This window comes from Solanum stenotomum, chromosome 10 (assembly GCF_019186545.1).
Source record: "Solanum stenotomum isolate F172 chromosome 10, ASM1918654v1, whole genome shotgun sequence".
NCBI lineage: Eukaryota > Viridiplantae > Streptophyta > Magnoliopsida > Solanales > Solanaceae > Solanum > Solanum stenotomum.
The window spans coordinates 3,251,434-3,269,199 of record NC_064291.1 but is presented as its reverse complement, the minus strand read 5'-3'; the positions used below and the strand labels follow the sequence as shown (position 1 = coordinate 3,269,199).

General features: G+C 31.2%; 3 protein-coding genes across 4 annotated transcripts in view; 2 read left to right on the top strand and 1 right to left on the bottom strand.

Annotated features, from left to right (window-relative positions):
• Window positions 1–532, top strand: part of LOC125878257 (early nodulin-like protein 1) — a 404,259-nt gene extending 403,727 nt beyond the window's left edge. For both annotated transcript variants that reach the window (XM_049559463.1, XM_049559462.1), the window contains exon 3: window positions 72–532. In XM_049559463.1, the coding sequence (XP_049415420.1) occupies window positions 72–415 (344 nt within the window). In that variant the 3' untranslated portion in view covers window positions 416–532. The remainder of the gene's footprint in view (window positions 1–71) is intronic.
• Window positions 533–1,100: 568 nt separating this feature from the next.
• Window positions 1,101–6,374, bottom strand: LOC125878255 (nucleoid-associated protein At4g30620, chloroplastic-like). The gene is made up of 7 exons (XM_049559460.1): window positions 6,195–6,374; window positions 4,137–4,276; window positions 2,203–2,303; window positions 2,055–2,094; window positions 1,818–1,889; window positions 1,359–1,415; window positions 1,101–1,270 (listed from the first exon to the last, which is right to left on the bottom strand). Exons 1-7 carry the CDS (start codon window positions 6,289–6,291, stop codon window positions 1,199–1,201), a joined length of 579 nt encoding a protein of 192 aa, XP_049415417.1. The 5' UTR covers window positions 6,292–6,374; the 3' UTR covers window positions 1,101–1,198.
• A 5,017-nt stretch (window positions 6,375–11,391) lies between these two features.
• LOC125842054 (myricetin O-methyltransferase-like) lies at window positions 11,392–13,199 on the top strand. Its single transcript, XM_049521251.1, has 2 exons — window positions 11,392–12,157; window positions 12,891–13,199. Exons 1-2 carry the CDS (start codon window positions 11,405–11,407, stop codon window positions 13,188–13,190), a joined length of 1,053 nt encoding a protein of 350 aa, XP_049377208.1. The 5' UTR covers window positions 11,392–11,404; the 3' UTR covers window positions 13,191–13,199.
• Window positions 13,200–17,766: the final 4,567 nt, after the last annotated feature.

Genomic DNA, 17,766 nt, shown 5'->3' with positions numbered 1-17,766 from the left:
CCTGAACTCCTTTTTTCGTGTTTTGAACCTCTGAGTGAAAATTTTAACTCAATTTTCTTTTTTTTTGTCAGTGTGGAAGTATGATGGGGCAAAAGATTCAGTTTTGGAAGTGAGCAAGAGGGATTATGTGACATGTAACACATCAAGTCCAATTGCAATGCATAATGATGGGAACACAAAGATAGTGTTGGAACATTCAGGGGCATATTATTTTATTAGTGGTGTGAAAGGGAATTGTGAGCAAGGACAAAAATTGGTTGTGGTGACATTGTCTAAGAGGAGATACGCGGATGCACCAGTACCGTCTCCGGTAGAATTTGATGGTCCAGCTATAGCTCCTACTAGTAATGCTGTTAGTTTGAAGGCTAGTTTGGTTGTGGCTTTTGGGGTTTTAGTAGGCTTTTTTTGGCTTTGAAGTGATTTATTTATTTTTAATTATTGGATAGGTGGTGGGTGGCCTTCTTGGTCATTATAACTCTTTAATTTATATTCTTTTATATAATTTGTTATTTCCTTTGCCTCAATGTTAAATAAAAGTTTGATTTCTTTTTTGTTTTTGTTTGTTTATGGACATCGAAAATTATCAAAACTTCTCAACTCTTATTTAATTTTTTCATTTTAAGGGCCGCCACCCACATATGATGATTATATAGATTGATAATTTGAGATATCAATACTACAAGTCTAAGATGAGAGTACAAAATCCAAAATCTAAAACAATTATTTATTTTTCAAGTCAAAAATAATTTTGTTCTAAAAGTTATTTTATTTAGCTTTTTTTTCCCCACAATATGTCCCAAATTAAGCTACCAAATTTTATCTTGCTCGAAAATCATTAAGTAAGTAAGTTCATAGACAGAGTTTGAATTTCGAGAATCAAATAATAAATTACTAAACTGAAAGTATTCTTTGAAGCAAAAATTCTGATAAATGATGAGCCTGATCTTTCCGATCTCGCTCATATTTTGTTCTGGCTAGCGAAGTCGGGGTAATTTCTTGAGCTTATTCAATGCTATTGATTTGTATTGCAATTATAGTGAATTATTGAAACACTCATCTTTTGTATCGCATTAAGAGAAATGACAAAATAAGCAAATAGCTTGTACTGTGTTTGCACAAAAGGAAAAATCTAAGTTGGCAACTCAAATATAATTAAAAGTGCTCTTTATAAACAAAATTGGAGCTTATTTTCTGGTTATTACTTCATTCCTTCTAATCCTGCTGGCATCCCTAAGCTCTGAGCAAGATTGTTCATTCTCTCCTTCATTGCCTGAAGGACATTCAAAGACATTATTTTGCATCGTATCGAAGAAAAGCATGAAAACCATTAATTATTATATACTTCTTTTTTTTCTCACCAGTACACTTTTCTGATGCGCGTCCCTGTACGCCTCTGTTACTAGAAGTGAGAGTTTCTGCATCCACCAAACATACAAACATGCTCAATAGAAAGAATAACAAGACTCATATAATAGCGCGATATTCAAAGAGTTAGAACATATCACACCCCCTTGGAGTGTGGCCCTTCTTCGGACCCTGTGTGACTGCAGGAGATGCTTAGTGCTCCGGGCTTCCCTTTTTATTCAAAGAGCAAACTGTAATCATGGATTTACTTACATGTGCTCTCCAAAACGTTCGTATAAATCACAAGACTCTCTAATCAAAGCATATACTAAAACTCAACTAGACATGTAGAAATAAGAATCTAATACTTGGTTTGCTTCTACTTCACCCAACCATGCTGTCAAGCGACAGCCTATCTGAATTTAATTTTGAGACTGTGTTAAGTTTGAATAGCCACAAACATATAAACTTACATCAGATCCCAATTCCATTGCAGCGTCAGTTATTTCAATGCGCACTGGCTGTTGGTTACCAGAAAGTGTTGCCTACAGAACAGTCCAGATCAAAACGTAAGCACTCACTAGACATCAAAGAGAACCATTTCAAGCACAATTTTTGAATCTTTGCAGGTTTATCGGTGTCCATATGAGAGAAATGTGGAGGGATAAGGAGAGAAACAAAAAGCTTATCTTCGGGAAAGCAATCAATACCTTTATAAGTTCACCTTCACAATAGCCATCAAACTCTGCACTGTAAATTAAGACAGAAAAGTAACACAAGAATTTAGAGTACAGAGTAGTAATGGAAGAGTGACTGCAAATCGTAAACGGGTATGGAAATTTTATCAGGAACACCTACGCTGCAAGTTCTTTCTGCACACGTACTGCCTCAACTTGAACAACCATTTGTGCCTTCTTTACAGTTTCATATAGATTTTGCATATTTCCAAGTACTCCAGCCTGGATTAAAGTTAGATTGATCATGACAAAGAAACATGATGATTTTGATATCACAGAAGACCACCAACAACCAGACTATGCTTTTTTCTAAAGCCAAAATGACTATACATGAGTAGGAAGCTAGATACAAAACCTAAGAAAAAAATAATCTATGAACGGTCAATAGCATACATTCCATAGGTACTATTTGATATAACGATCAATACACAGACAGTACATAATTGCTGCACCAACTAACATCTTTCAAATACATGGAAATCCATGTAGAAGAAAAGAGACAAATAATATATGCCTCAGAACTATGAATAGAGAGGGACTCTCCCTGATAAAGGGTGGACGAGAATCTTTTCCCTCATTTTCATCAAGTCTTGCAACAAGTATTCTTCTCAGTCTCTTATCAGAAAATTCTGAGGCTAAATATCAGACTATTAGAGTTTTCAGAAACACTTAAAAGAATTTTTGTTTAAGTAAACTTATAAGACATGTTTTATTGTTTTAAGTAAATTTATAAGATTTTAAAAATAGTTTTAAGTAAATTTATAGGATATTCTCTTGAGTAAATTGAAGTATCATCTCTCATTATGTACCATGAGCAATTTCTGTTTAAGTAAATTCGTGAGACATTCTCTTGAGTAAATTGGAGTGTCATCTCTAGTTATTTTTTCTGTACTCTCTGGTATATATTTCTAATATAATGGAATTATTCCTCCTCGTTGCTAGATGTAGGCATAATTGAAGAACCATAAAAATTACATAAAGTCATCTCTCTATCTCTCTTTTATTGGCTTTATTATCGTATTTTGTCCCCTTCAAATCAAGGGTAAATCCTCAACAAGTCTTCAATCTTCTATGATTGTCCCGTTTAAGAATTTCTCAAGATTGATATGGAACTCTTCTCTTAGTATCTTGATAGTGAAATTTACAGACTTGCACCAAAAGAATGCTTCAAAAGATCGATGAGCTTGCTAAATGTCTTATTTTTTTGTATAGCTGGAGTAATTTGTCCCCTGTAAACTCCCGAGACAACTTCAAGGATTTCGCTAGCTCCTTATCTTTAGTCTAGGGTTCATTGTAATGGAGCTAACAAACTCACTTTTGATCTCACTTTTTTGTCTACTATTTGCATCTACTTGATGCCTTAAATGAAATCTATTATCATCAAAAAAAAAAAAGATCAATGTGCTTGCTATTTTGTTACTAGCATTATTTTGTTAATGTCGTATTTTAGGACATCTTCGCCTCCCATTAAACTTATTTTGTTATATTGATACATGTTTTTTCCCCTTCATTGAAAAGTATCAAATTTGGAGATCCATCAAAGCAAGTTGAAAATGTGCTGAATCTAAACACTCATGGACAACTTTGGTACTTCATTTTCTTCTAACGGAACTTTGTGGAGTGGTTACCGATTCCTGGATGATTAGACACATTAGCAACAAATCCATTGGTCCACTTATGTAAGTCTAATCTTAAACTGATACTTAAAGGAGATTAACTTGAAAGCAAACCCATGTATCCTTCATTATTGCCAAAATATAATCAACCAAGTACTCATTATTGCCAAAAGAAATGGCGGTACAGCACCGTCTCATGTAATGATAAAGCTATGAAAAATTTATAACCATGATGAGAGACCTCACATCCAAGACAACAAACCCCAAAGGGTAAAAGATGATACTACAGGAAAATCGTACTAAGGATCGTATGGAGATTTCATGCAGGGTTGTCCAGAACATGGTTTAATTCAAATTTACATAACAATCAAGTAGACTCCTGTGAGAATTTTGCACATATTATGTTTTTGTATCAATTAAAGAAGAGAATATTCTGCACCTTTGAGGAATTATCATCACCGTTATTATCCTTTTTGCCACCAAACAAGCCATGAACATGGAAAGATCTCCTAGCTTTCTGGCCATTTCGTGATGATACACTTGAAGGACCAATAAGTTGGGTACTTGAGTTTGATTTACCTAAAACACGATGAAGGTATGGCACATTAGAATCATTCCTAGAATTAGTCAGAAACTTTAAAATAGCAATATACATCATAAGACATATCGGAAACTAAATGGATTAGCTAAGAAGAAAGGTAAGTTAACATGAAACATAAAAGATTACAGAAAAAGACAAATATATTCTGCCTAATCTCATGAAACACTCTCCCACGTAGCTGGTTAAACCATGGCAACAGTAATGACCATTTTTTTAATCGTTAAAGTCAAGCATTTTACTTGCTGAGATACTTTCAAATTAATTCAGAACTTGAGAGGGGATCAGAGTGCACACTATATTGATGACTACCAAAATGATTTAATCATGGAATAATACATGGATAGACACTTTATTTGGCATCAACACTCCAACTTTGAGTATGCACATCTAGACACCTCAACTCGTCTCCATTGTGTCAGTTAAGCACTCCAACTCACAAAATGATCATCTAAACACCTCAACTCGTCTCCGCTGTGTCAATTAAGCACTCCAACTCACAAAATGATCATCTAGACACCTCTACTAAATGTGTCATGTCTTCATCGAGTGTCCACGAGACACAGCGGGGACAAGTTGGAGTGTTCAGTGGTCAGTTGAGACCAAGTTGTGGTGTCTAGATGTGCACTATCAAAGTTAGAGTTTGCACAATGCCATTAACTCCTTAATGACCATATGTGGCATTAAGAAAGGGTGAGATATATCATCTGATGATCTCCTCACACACTATAAGAAGTTAAAATCACGATCCATAAAAAGAACAAAAAAGGCAAATGCTATGATAAGTAACCACTGGAAGGAAATATCCTTACAATGTTAACGCTTTCTTGATTTGAAAAAGAAAAAGATGAAAAATTCTTACTATAATAAACAGACACATTTTATTGAACATTCTACAGCAGAAGCCAGAATATAACCATGATAAGCAAGCTTTAGTATACCAATTTAACGTAAACAGGGTTGTCTTGGAACCTTTTCTTTTTTCTTTCTTTGGAACCTCCAACCTTCGAATCCTACAGAAGCCCCATACCGAACCCTCCAAAGTACAAACTAAACCTCTTCCATTTAGAGTTCAACACATAAGAAAAATATACAAAACAAACCTCTGGAATGGCATTGTATGGTCTTAAACATCCTTATACACTCCATCTAATAAAATTTTGATATTGATATAACCAATATATAAACATTTCCTAAAAGAAGACCAACCAAATTACCAACTAGGCAACCAGAAAAAAGTACATGTTACAAATAAGTTGCTCGGACTCTCCAAAAATGTTGCCGTACACGTGTCGGATCGTTCAAAAATACACTATTTTCGGAGGATCTGACATGCACCCATCGACATTTTTGAAGAGTCCGAGCAACATAGAGTACCATTACAAAAAAATAAAAACACTTCTATTGAACATGGTAAAATCAAGTGGTAAGTGCACATGAGGGACAAGGGATGATAATCACCGGGATAAACTGCAGGATTATTTTATTGGGCATTTGGTTAGGGGTATTAGTTAGTCCCCGGATTATTTATCCTATACTAAATCTCATCCCCCTACCAAACGACCCCTATAATATTTGGATTACCCATTATCCATCGAGTTTTGAATTGTGCACCACTATTCCTCAAAGGACGGATTTCTCAGTTATCAAAAACACTATCAAATGGTGTAAATTAGCTAAAAATTGAGTCTTTACAGATAAAATGTGAATTTAAGGTAAATCCAAAACTATGGTCTTGATAATTTTTCAAAAAAGAACCCAAATACCCAAGATGCAGTATAGTAAAAGCACTAAACCAAACAAATTTCACAAGCAATAAAAACTATTAATTTGCTAATTCAACCAATATTGAAATTGATAATTAAAAATATGTTCAACAAGATAGAATCATCAACTTACTGAAAGAGAGTGAAGAAGAGGAAGGGCATTTATGGTCATTTGGTCTGTGACAATTGAGGAATTGAGATGTTAAGGTAGCACTTGGAGAAATCGCCATTATATGCTGAACAAAAAAGATTAAGCTTTTGAGTATTCTCCCTTTTTAGAGTAGGTCACATATCTCTACTCAGTCCCAATTTATATAACACTTTTAAGATTTCGAGATTCAAATAAATTTATCTTTTTAAAATTATTTTGAATTGTTAATTATTGTGACTTATAATGTTTTTTATATAGTTTACAAATATCTAAATTTCATTTCAAAAAATTTGAAATTTCCACGCACAAATTTTCGATCAAATTTAAATTGTTTGTCTCTCGAAAAAGAAAAGTGTCACATAACTTGGGACAAATGAAGTATATTTTATTTCTTTATCTAATACTCCCTTCGTTCACTTTTAGTTGTTACGTTTTCTTTTTTAGAGACTAACTATAAAAAATTTGATTAACATTTCACGATGTATTTTTTCATTTTATTGATATGCAAAAAATTATAATTTATAGTGTTTTTCTTATAATATCTAATTTTTTTGTTTAAACTATTGAATTAATGTAATCTCATTTAACTTTGAAAAATTAGTCAAAAATTTTTTTCGAAAAACACAACATGAGAACTAAAAAGGAATTGAGTGTTAAAGCAAAAAAAATGCAAGCATTAGTGCATGTGGTACAATCCAAATAATGCACTACCAAAAATCATAGTGTACTATAGTATCAGTACTTTTTTTCTTTTTGGGAAAAGCCAAATATAGACTTGAACAATTCAAAATGAGTCAATTATCCTTCGTTACGTTTTATCTTTAAGATGCTCTTATTATTACCTTTATTGCTTAAAAATGTCTTTCAATTATCAAAATTAGCTGAAAAACATCTTTCTTACTGCCAATTATTTCAAAATAAAGAAAAAAAGGTCAATTGCATTTAAACTATTCAAAATAAAATATCTTTGCCCTTATTCATTTTGAAAAATAACACGTAAAATTGAATATGGAAAAGGGGTTGAATGTGTGAGACATATAATAACATATATAAAAAAAAAATTAGTATAAACACTTCAATTTTAACAAAGGAGAAGGCCTGAACTATTCAAAATGGTTAGTATGACCCTCAGTTATGTTTTTGGTTAAAAAATATCCTTCAACTAGAAAAATAGATTTAAAATTTTTATTTTTTTAAAAGGTTGCTCCAAAACAAGAAAAAATGGTCCAATTTTCCATTTAAACTATGTAAAATAAGACAATTTTGACCTACATTTAAAGTTACAAGGTAAATTATTATCAATCGATGAAAAAGCTATTCTTATCAAGCAAGTGTTACAAACTTACAGTTTCAACCAATTTATTTACCAACTTCTGTGACACATTCCAATGAGATTTTTCTATAAAATATATGTCAAGATTTTTTTGGGGCTCAAATGACGAAAAGGAAAGACACCATTGGAGTTCAAAGAGTTTTTTCTCTGGGTCTTCTTGTAAATATATATTTATACGAGTTTTGTGTGTTATCTTTCAATATTGTTGTTGTTTATTTGGTGTTTCGGTTTCAACTTTTTTCTCCAGAAATATATTATTTAATCCCTTTTTGTTTTGTGATTATTTTGAAGTTGAGACTAGCTTTAAGTTTTATAAGTAAATTGAATTTATACGAGTTGATTCTTTTACTTTTTCAATCTTGAGACACTATATTAATGGAAGGTTCAAATTTCTTTGATGGTAGATAAACGTATGTGTTATATTGGTTAAGTATTATGTTATTATAAGTAAACTTTTTTAATAGAAGGACCCCCAGATGGGTTGCAGCTAGAACTCGATGATAGAGTAATGACAGTTCCACCATCTGGACCTAGCAAGAAGCATAATTCTATTCTAAAATTTGATTTCATTTAACAAGAGAATTCAAATGGCAATACCATGAGACATTATCACATTGGTTTAAGACTATTTTTTTATTGTTAGATTATAAATGTTATAGACATATAGGTTAAAAAGGTATATTTATTGTAATTAAAAATAATTTCATAAAATAATATAACCGAAACTTTATGTAAGCTTATCTACATAACCTAAATTGTGGTGACAATTAATTTCAACAAGTATGTTCTATTAATAATAATAATAATAATAAGGCCTGAAAGCTAAGGGACATTATATATTGTATAACATGTCAAAAAAAAAAAATGTACACCATCACATGCAAGCCTGCAAGGACAATATATAGTATATATGAAACGTCAAATGATTCTAGGTGTTTGTTCCTAGCATACCGTCCTAATAAGTTTGGGGTCTAAAGCCAAATTTTATAAAGAGATCTTTTTTTACATATATAAATTGAATAATTATAACATACGAGATAGGATATACACAGACATTATAAAGTAAGAATGTAAATTTTCAATGAAAAATATATAATATAAAGTTAGAATAATTATAAAACCTGACTCAAAAAATTGAAAACATTATATATTGATATTGAAATAGTGTTGCGTTGAAATTGATAAGTTAATATAATGATATAAATATAGTGTTGGTAATTAGGTTTAGTATTTTGAAATTTGAAGAGGACACCAAAAAATAAATTTGTCTTATTTTTATAAACATGCAATAGATTTTGCCTAATGCAGAAGGTTTGACGTTTGAGAGACTTTAGAATATCCAATAATGAGAGAATATTCAATAATGAAAGGGGAATAAAAAAAAGTAACTATAAGAATAATAATGTTGGTTCATGATAATCGTCTGAATATAAATGAGGCAACAAAATAGATAGTCACATAAGAAAGGTTTCTACAATTAACTAAATATTATTCTATTTCTCAATTATTACAACTATCTCTATATTAATTGTAACGACCCGAACCGTTGTTATTTAGGAAATAAAAAACGTCGGGAGAACTGGACTCATCATCCCGTCAGAGCAGGACAGATGCCACTAGGGCTGCGGCGCTCCAGCGGGCCGGACAAGGAGCGCCAGAGTGAGATGGTCGGGGCAGAACTTAAATGACACAAAACCTTATTTTCTTCTTTTTTCCCAAAACACCAAAAAATGGGGAGAATCACCCAGAAACCCTCAAAAAGACTGCTTTAGGCTTGAGAAGAAAGGAGAAAGAGATTTCTAGCGTAAGAACGGCGATAGCTTGCGAATCTCCAGTCAAAATTCACCGTCTCGTCATTCGAAACCAGGATTGGAGCCATAATCCCTTGCAGCTGTTTGGCTTAATTAAGTAGCCTTAAATCCATGTTCACTGCGTAGTATATTGTTAATTGGCAGTAGAATTCATGCATAGGCCTACGGGTACGAAAAAGGGATGATTATAGATATATATTATCAATTGTTGAGTAAGATGGGCACTGTAGAAGGAAACCTTGTCCTGTGAGATAGGTCTAGAGGATGTTTCGACTTCTGCTTATTGTGTTGTGCATGCTTGTTATTGGTCCCATGTTATATTATGTGTACTTGAATGAGAATAGAGAAATATGAACCGAACTCAAGGGAGCGACTAATTATGAATAATTACATGTCATGAACATGTCACTTGATTATATGATTTGAGTATCGTTCATTATGGATGTGATTGTTATTGTGCTAACTGGATCGGGTATCACGTTTCGACACACATATATTGGATCGGATGCCACGTTTCGACACATATATTGGATTGGATGTCATATTTCGACACATATCGTAAATGCATGTTTGGTAGCTAGGTCTTACCTGGGAAGGGGATTCGTATTGAAACGGTTAGCGAGCCTTGATAACATATACTATGGGGTCAAGGGTTGAGTAGTGATGTGGAACAAATAAGGGTATGTCATGAGGGGTTGACCGAATTGATAGTGGTTGTATTTGGGGTCCTCTCTATGAGATAGAATGGCTAAGTTATGATCAAAAGCGGAGCGAATAAGGGGTTAGAGTCAAGTATACTAGCGCGATTTAAGGTGTTCGGAAATGGTAAGGGTAGGAGGATAAGGGTTGAAGAGTGTACGGTTTTATTGCATGTTTCCTACTAGTTGATTTCCTTATATTATGCGGTGCGTATCGGGTTGACCGATGATGCCTACCAATACATGTGGTTTGTACTGATACTACTCTTGCTATGTCTTTTTGGCATAGTGTGGTTGCAGGATCAGTGATGTTTCATAGGTGAAGACGAAGACAATCTCCAACAGCTCCTATTTTTCCTTCCATGTGGTGGGAGATACGTCATTTGTTATTATGTTACATGCCCTGTAAATCTTAGAAGCTCTTGTACCTGTTTAGACTAGATCCCTGTGGTGTTAATTACTTTACAAGTTTTAACTTAAATCGTTGAAAAACTCTTTATTTTGTAAAAATCTCATGAATGTTATTTTATCTCCAGTTTTCTTAATCTTCCGCATGTCTTTAACTGTTTGGGAATTGAAGGTTCTCCTACTTAGGTGTTAGAGTAGGTGCCAACACGACCCGGTGGATTGGGTCCTAACATTAAATATGAGGTAATAAGTTATTATATTTTCTATTCAATTTTCTTTTCAAGTTTATCAATATATGAGATTTTTTAACAATATANTATATTTCTTGCTTTCTATGAGAATTTTGAATTTAATGGCCTGTAATGACTTCATATCAACATCAAGATTTCAACGAAATCTAATTATTGTGGTCATTTATTTTTTAAGGTTTTAGGAACATCCTTATAATAATCACGTGCTACTATTTTCTTTGATATAAAGACGTCTACACACACTATAACTTGCTACCTGCAACTTGCAAGACAATAACACAAGTGAAAGGACATATGAATAACACCAAGTTATAGATAAGAAATATATGGATGTTGAAATTCTATTTTAGGAGAAAAAAAAAACATAATAAAAATAATAATTAATTTTGATAACTTTTACATTTTAGGGATGCTAACCTTCTATAGTTTACTAAATTAAATTCGTAAATATATATTTTTTATATACGTAAATCTCAAGAAAAAAAAAAAAATACTCCAATCAAATCTTTCAACATAAAATGAATTAGGTGGCCATGCTAACCTTCTATAGTTTACATAAACTGCTTGTACGTATATACATAAATCTCAAGAAAAAAAAAATACTCCAATTATTGAGTCTAGTACTCCTTAGTACTCTTGTATATATTTACATCTTATTTGTAGCTTTAGATTACAACTCTAAGCAAAATAAATGTCAACGAGTGAGAGTAACTTTGACCTTCTCCAAGCTCAAACTCAAATTTGGAACCATATTTTCTCCTTTATGAGTTCTTCAGCGTTAAGATGTGCAGTTCAACTAGAAATTCCTGATATTCTTTACAAACATGGTAAGCCTATGCATCTTTCCGATCTCTCTACTGAACTTTCCCTCATAATCGACCCTTCTAAGATTTCCTTCTTGCCAAATTTAATGCGATTTTTAGTTCATTCTGGTATAATAGAACAACATGATCATGATTACTATTCTCTTACCCCTTCTAGTCGTTTTCTTGTGAAAGATAAGCCCTTTAATTTGAGATCACTCGTGCTTCTCACCCATGATCCATCCGTTCAAAAAGCATGGTTTGAGTTAGGTAATTGGTACAAAAATGATTTTCCCACCTCATTTCATACTGCTAATGGAAAATCTTTGTGGGATTACTTTTCGAAAGAACCAAAATTAGGTGATATTTTCAATGATGTAATGGCTAGTGAGTCGGGATTGATTGTCAATATGCTTATCACGGAGTGTAGACACATTTTTGAGGGGTTGACATCATTGGTAGACGTTGGAGGTGGCACTGGCACTGTGGCGATTGCCATAGCCAAAGCTTTTCCTTCCATAAATTGCATTGTACTTGATCTTCCACATGTTATAGAGGACCTCAAGAGCAATGGAAACATGGAGTTTGTTGGAGGAGACATGTGTCAAAAGATTCCTAATGCTAATGCAATCTTACTCAAGGTACAAGTATATATAGTTCTTACCTTTTATAAATATTGCATGTATGATTTTTCGAAAAATATATTGTTATCGCTCCTTTTTCAATCTCTCCTTAGGAGTTTTCACCTGAGCAATTTCGTCTTGTTAATTTTCATACTTAATCATGATTAACTAATGCATAGTTTTATGATCTTATTAAGAATAAATTACTTCATAATCAACTACCATGATTTGTTATAAACATGAACTATTTAAAATTCCACCATAAATTTATGTAAAATCTAGCAAAATTCACATCTAAGATACTTAGGAGAATCTCTTGGTTATTTTTGTGTATAGGGCTTGAAAAACGGTTAAGAAAAGAAGTAATCAACCAATCAGATTCATTAAATATGAGTTGGATAACCGACTATTTAAAAATGGATCAATTATGAATATTATGCATTAAAAAAAATAGATATATAGGTGGATAATATGGATCTATTTATTTTTATATTATAAATGCTCATTTGTTTACTTAATATTTTTCATTAATTCTTGCTTTTTGAAAATATAAACTTATTTTTATTTTTAACTTGTTTTTTCACTTGACTATTGGTATTCATATTATTCACCGAATAATCCCCCTCCTCTTTTCTTTTTTTTAATATGGTAAATATTTATCTATTTTTGACCCGTTTAAAGTTTCTTGTCCATTAGTGAAAATAAAATTCCATTCAGAATATATGCTTGAATTTTTCATCATATTAAACAGTGGATTTTACATAATTGGAATGACGAAGATTGTGTGAAGATACTGAAAAAATGCAAAGAGTCAATTCCAAGTAGGGATGAAGGAGGGAAATTGATCATTATTGACGTTGTGTTGGAAGATCCAAAGAACACGAGTGACTATGTTCGAGCACAACATAATATGGATATGATGATGGTTTGTTTTGCTGCTAAAGAGAGAACTAAGAAGGAATGGGAAAAACTCTTCAATGAAGCTGGTTTCAATGAATGCAAAATAACATCCATTCTGGGTTCAAGATCTCTGATTGAAGTATATCCTTGAACAAGTGTTGTTTCGATTTTTCACCATGATCTATGATGTTTTGGTTTTCTATTCATGTTGATGATGTAATTATGTACAACAATTGATCACTTATTATTGGATATATGTTGATATTATCTCGTTTGGTAGGCCGCATTATAAGAAATGGTCTATGTATTATGTATAGGATTAGTTAGTACTATGTTTGGTAGGAATTACATCCTACATGGTATTATAGGATGTATTACTAATATCTTCCATTTTGGAAGGTATTAACAATATATAGGATATAATATCATGGGATAAATGTATGTAAAGAAAAAAATATCCCTCAACTCATTTTAATTATTTTGTTTAATTTTTTGATTTTATGTATAATATACTCTGATAATATCATTAACTAATGAGTAATTTCCAAACAAGAAACCTTAATGATATATATATATATATATATATATATATATATATCCTATGTATTGTCGACCCGTCCTATGTAATGTCGACCCATCATTCAAAAGGTAAAGTTTACCTACATAACCTAAATTGTGGTGACTATAAATTTCACCAAGTATGTTGTATTAAAAAAAATTATTTCGCAATAAGGCCTGAAACCTAAGTGACATATATTGTGTAAAACATGTCATTGTCTATAAAAATTAATGTACACTATCACATGCAAACCTACGAGGACAATAATATATATGAAAAGTCAAATGATTGAAGTGTTTGTTTCTTGCTTTCTATCAGAATTTTTTGAATTTCATGACTTATAGTAATTTCATATCTACGTCAAGATCTCAACGATATCTAATTATTGTGGTCATTTATAATATAATATAATATATTATATATGTAGTATTTCGGGGGAAAATAAGATATTTAGAACATTCCTAAAATAAGCATATGCTACTATTTTCTTTGAAACCCATATTGAAACAAACCCGAATAGATCATTATAATAATAAGAATGGAACATGATTATAACTTTAGAATAGTACTTACAACTCTCAAATTGTTGAATTACAATGGGATTATTGAAATTACAAGTAGCTAAAGGATAGAGATAAGAATCGGATGAGAATATCTAGCAAAATTCACATCCAAGATACTTAGGAGAATATCTAAGTTATTTTTGTGTATAGGGCTTGAAAAACTATTAAGAAAATAAGTAATCAACCAATCAGATTCATTAAATATGAGTTGGATAACCGACTATTTAAAAATGGATCAATTATGAATATTATTCATTAAAAAAAATAAGATATCTAGGTGGATAATATGAATCTATTTTTATATTATCAATGCTCATTTGTTTACTTAATATTTTTCATAAATTCTTGCTTTTTGAAAATATAAACTTATTTTCATTTTTTACTTGTTTTTTCCAATATATATATGCTTGAATTTTTCATCATATTAATTAAACAGTGATTTTACATAACTGGAATGACAAAGATTGTGTGAAGATATTGAAAAAATGCAAAGAGTCGATTCCGAGTAGGGATGAAGGAGGAAAATTGATTATTATTGACGTTGTGTTGGAAGATCCAAAGAACACGAGTGACTGTGTTCGAGCACAACATAATATGGACATGATGATGATGGTTTGTTTTGCTGCTAAAGAGAGAACTAAGAAGGAATGGGAAAAACTCTTCAATGAATGCAAAATAACTTCCATTCCGGGTTCAAGTATATCCTTGATACAACAATTGTTTCGATTTGTCACCATGATCAATGATGCTTGTGTTATTTGACTTAATCATATGATGATGCAATTATGTATATTGATCTTGTTTGGTTTCTATTCATGGTACAACAATTATTGATCTCTTAATATTATTGGATATGTTGATACAACATTAAGGCTGATAATTTCCAAATATCACCTAATTTTGGTTCTTTCGAAAAGTAATCCCAGAAAGGTTTTCCATGAGTAGTATGAAATGCGGTGGGAAAATCATTTTTGTAGTAATTACCTAATTCAAACCATGTTTTTTGAATGGATGGATCATGTGAGAAAAGCACGAGTGACCTCAAATTAAATTGCCCATCTTTCACAAGAAAACGACTAGAAAGGGTAAGAGAATAGTAATCATGATCATGTTGTTCTAGTATACCAGAATGAACTAAAAATCGCATTAAATTTGGCAAGAAGGAAATCTTAGAAGGGTCGATTATGAGGGAAGTTAAGTAGAGAGATCGAAAAGATGCATAGGCTTACCATGTTTGTATAGAACATCAAGAATGTCTAGTTGAACTGCACATTTTAATGCTGAAAACCTCATAAAGGAGAAAATATGGTTCCATTTATGTAGTTTTACTTTCTATTTTCTTTCTTGTCGACCCATCATTCAAAAGGTAAAGTTTACCTACATAACCTAAATTGTGGTGACTATTAATTTCACTAAGTATGTTGTATTAAAAAAAATAATCATTTAGCAATAAGGCCTGAAAGCTAAAGGACATATATATATACATAGTATTCCGAGGGAAAATAAGGTATTAAGAACATCCTTAAAATAAGCATATGCTACTATTTTCTTTGATATAAAGACACCTATACAGAAACAAACCTGAATAGATCATTATAATAAAAAGAACGAAACATGATTACAACTTTAGAATAGTACTTACAACTCTCAAACTACAGGATTACAATGGAAATATTGAAATTACAAATAACTAAATGACAGAGATAGAATGGGATGAGAAATTTAGATTCCTAGAAAGAAGATGATATGGACAGACGATTTCTTCACGAAATTCATAATCCTCCAAAACCGCATATGACAACCATTTAAACTAGGGGAAACTAAGCAAATTCCACATAAAACAAAATAATTACAAACATATACCCCTTTATATTCATACCCCACTAAATAATTACACTATATACTCCCCAACTAATTTCACTTAACTAATATTAAATCAATATCATAAATTGTATTGGTATCATTAAGACTGTTAATTTCGCTTAATTGATACTATATATATATATTATATTGGTATCATTAAAATTTCTAGTTCAAAAATTACTCATTAGTCAAGAATACCATAAGATTCAAATAATTTCGCGATGAAGGTGTTAGGCATCTTGAAAAATCAATAAATACGGTTACCGATGAATTTAATCATTTTCTGGTAACAAAATGTAACTAGCTTTGATTAAAACAGAAAAAATTAGAAGAAAGTTTGTTTTGAAATAATATTTATTTGTCGACACTTAATTACTAGCAGAACACAGAAGAAAATCTACGAAACCAAATATGGATAGTAACAATCCTTCTGTTTTTGAAGCATCTCCTTCTTAGCCACCTTATTTTAAAGTGATTTTGAATGATTCTTTTTGTGTGAAATTTTAAAGAATAAATTACTTGAATTCCATTTTATTGGTGAGGATTCGATTTCCCACATAATAATCTCCTCACCATTTCCTCTTTTCCTACCCGCAATTTTGAAAAGAAAAAAAAGAACCAATAATCGATAAATTGATATTTTAATAATTTTACAATCCTTTAATATATTTACATTCTATAAATTAATAATCGATAAATTGAATCAATAAATCTCAAAATCGAATCGAATTGATCAATACATTGTCCTAAGCGTCACCACAAGTTTGTTTAGTATTTCTTTGTTTTATACTTATTTAAATTATGTAAGATTTTTTTAATTGCTTTAAGAACCATAGATAATGTCATAATGACATGATCCAATTCCCAACCATTTACAACTAAATGGACACATAACATCCCATTCCATAAAATATCTATTATTCTGTTCATGATGAGGATTTTGTTTGATTAATTAAATCTCAATCACTATATTTTAATCGTAACATGCGTCACTTATCTAAGTAAGAGTTTGGCAAGTGGAGATCTATGACAAGTAGAGATGAGAAAAGATAAAATTGATTCTGAATTATTTAAATCATATGAAGATATAGAAGACAAATCAAGAATACTATTACTGAATTAATGGAAATTTTGTTACTATGAAATTCATTTTTAAGATAAAGGACAAATTAGCTAGTATAGTTTGAAATGATCACAATATTATAAAATGATTATTCAACATTAATGGACATATTCCCATTTTATTTTATTTTATTTTTTGGACAATTTTATTAAATCATGCTCATAATCATAACAATACTAACACATGTAAAGGCATATGACATGTTATTCTATTAAATTTTTTTTATAAGAATTAAGTTTTGCTCTACTCTACTGTGATCCATCATATTTAAATATTTTTATGTCCGCCTTATTAAGATTTTTTCTATTTTACCCCATCGTAATTATCATTTTAATTTTCTAGTGATCAAAGTTAAAAAAAAATAAGAAAAAATCTTACAAGTAAATATTCAACATTAGTTGTTCTTCTAAGTTCTAACATACTTGACATGTTCCTATTTTGCCCCATCTATTTTTATTTTTACTCTTTAGTGATTAATTTTTTTAAAAAAAATCTTACAAGTGAATATTCAATATTAATTGTTTTTTGAAGTTTTAACACACATAGTTTTTACTCCCATCTTTCATAATTTCCAAGATATCTATTATAGGTAGTAAAATTATGAACTCCCTCCGCCCCC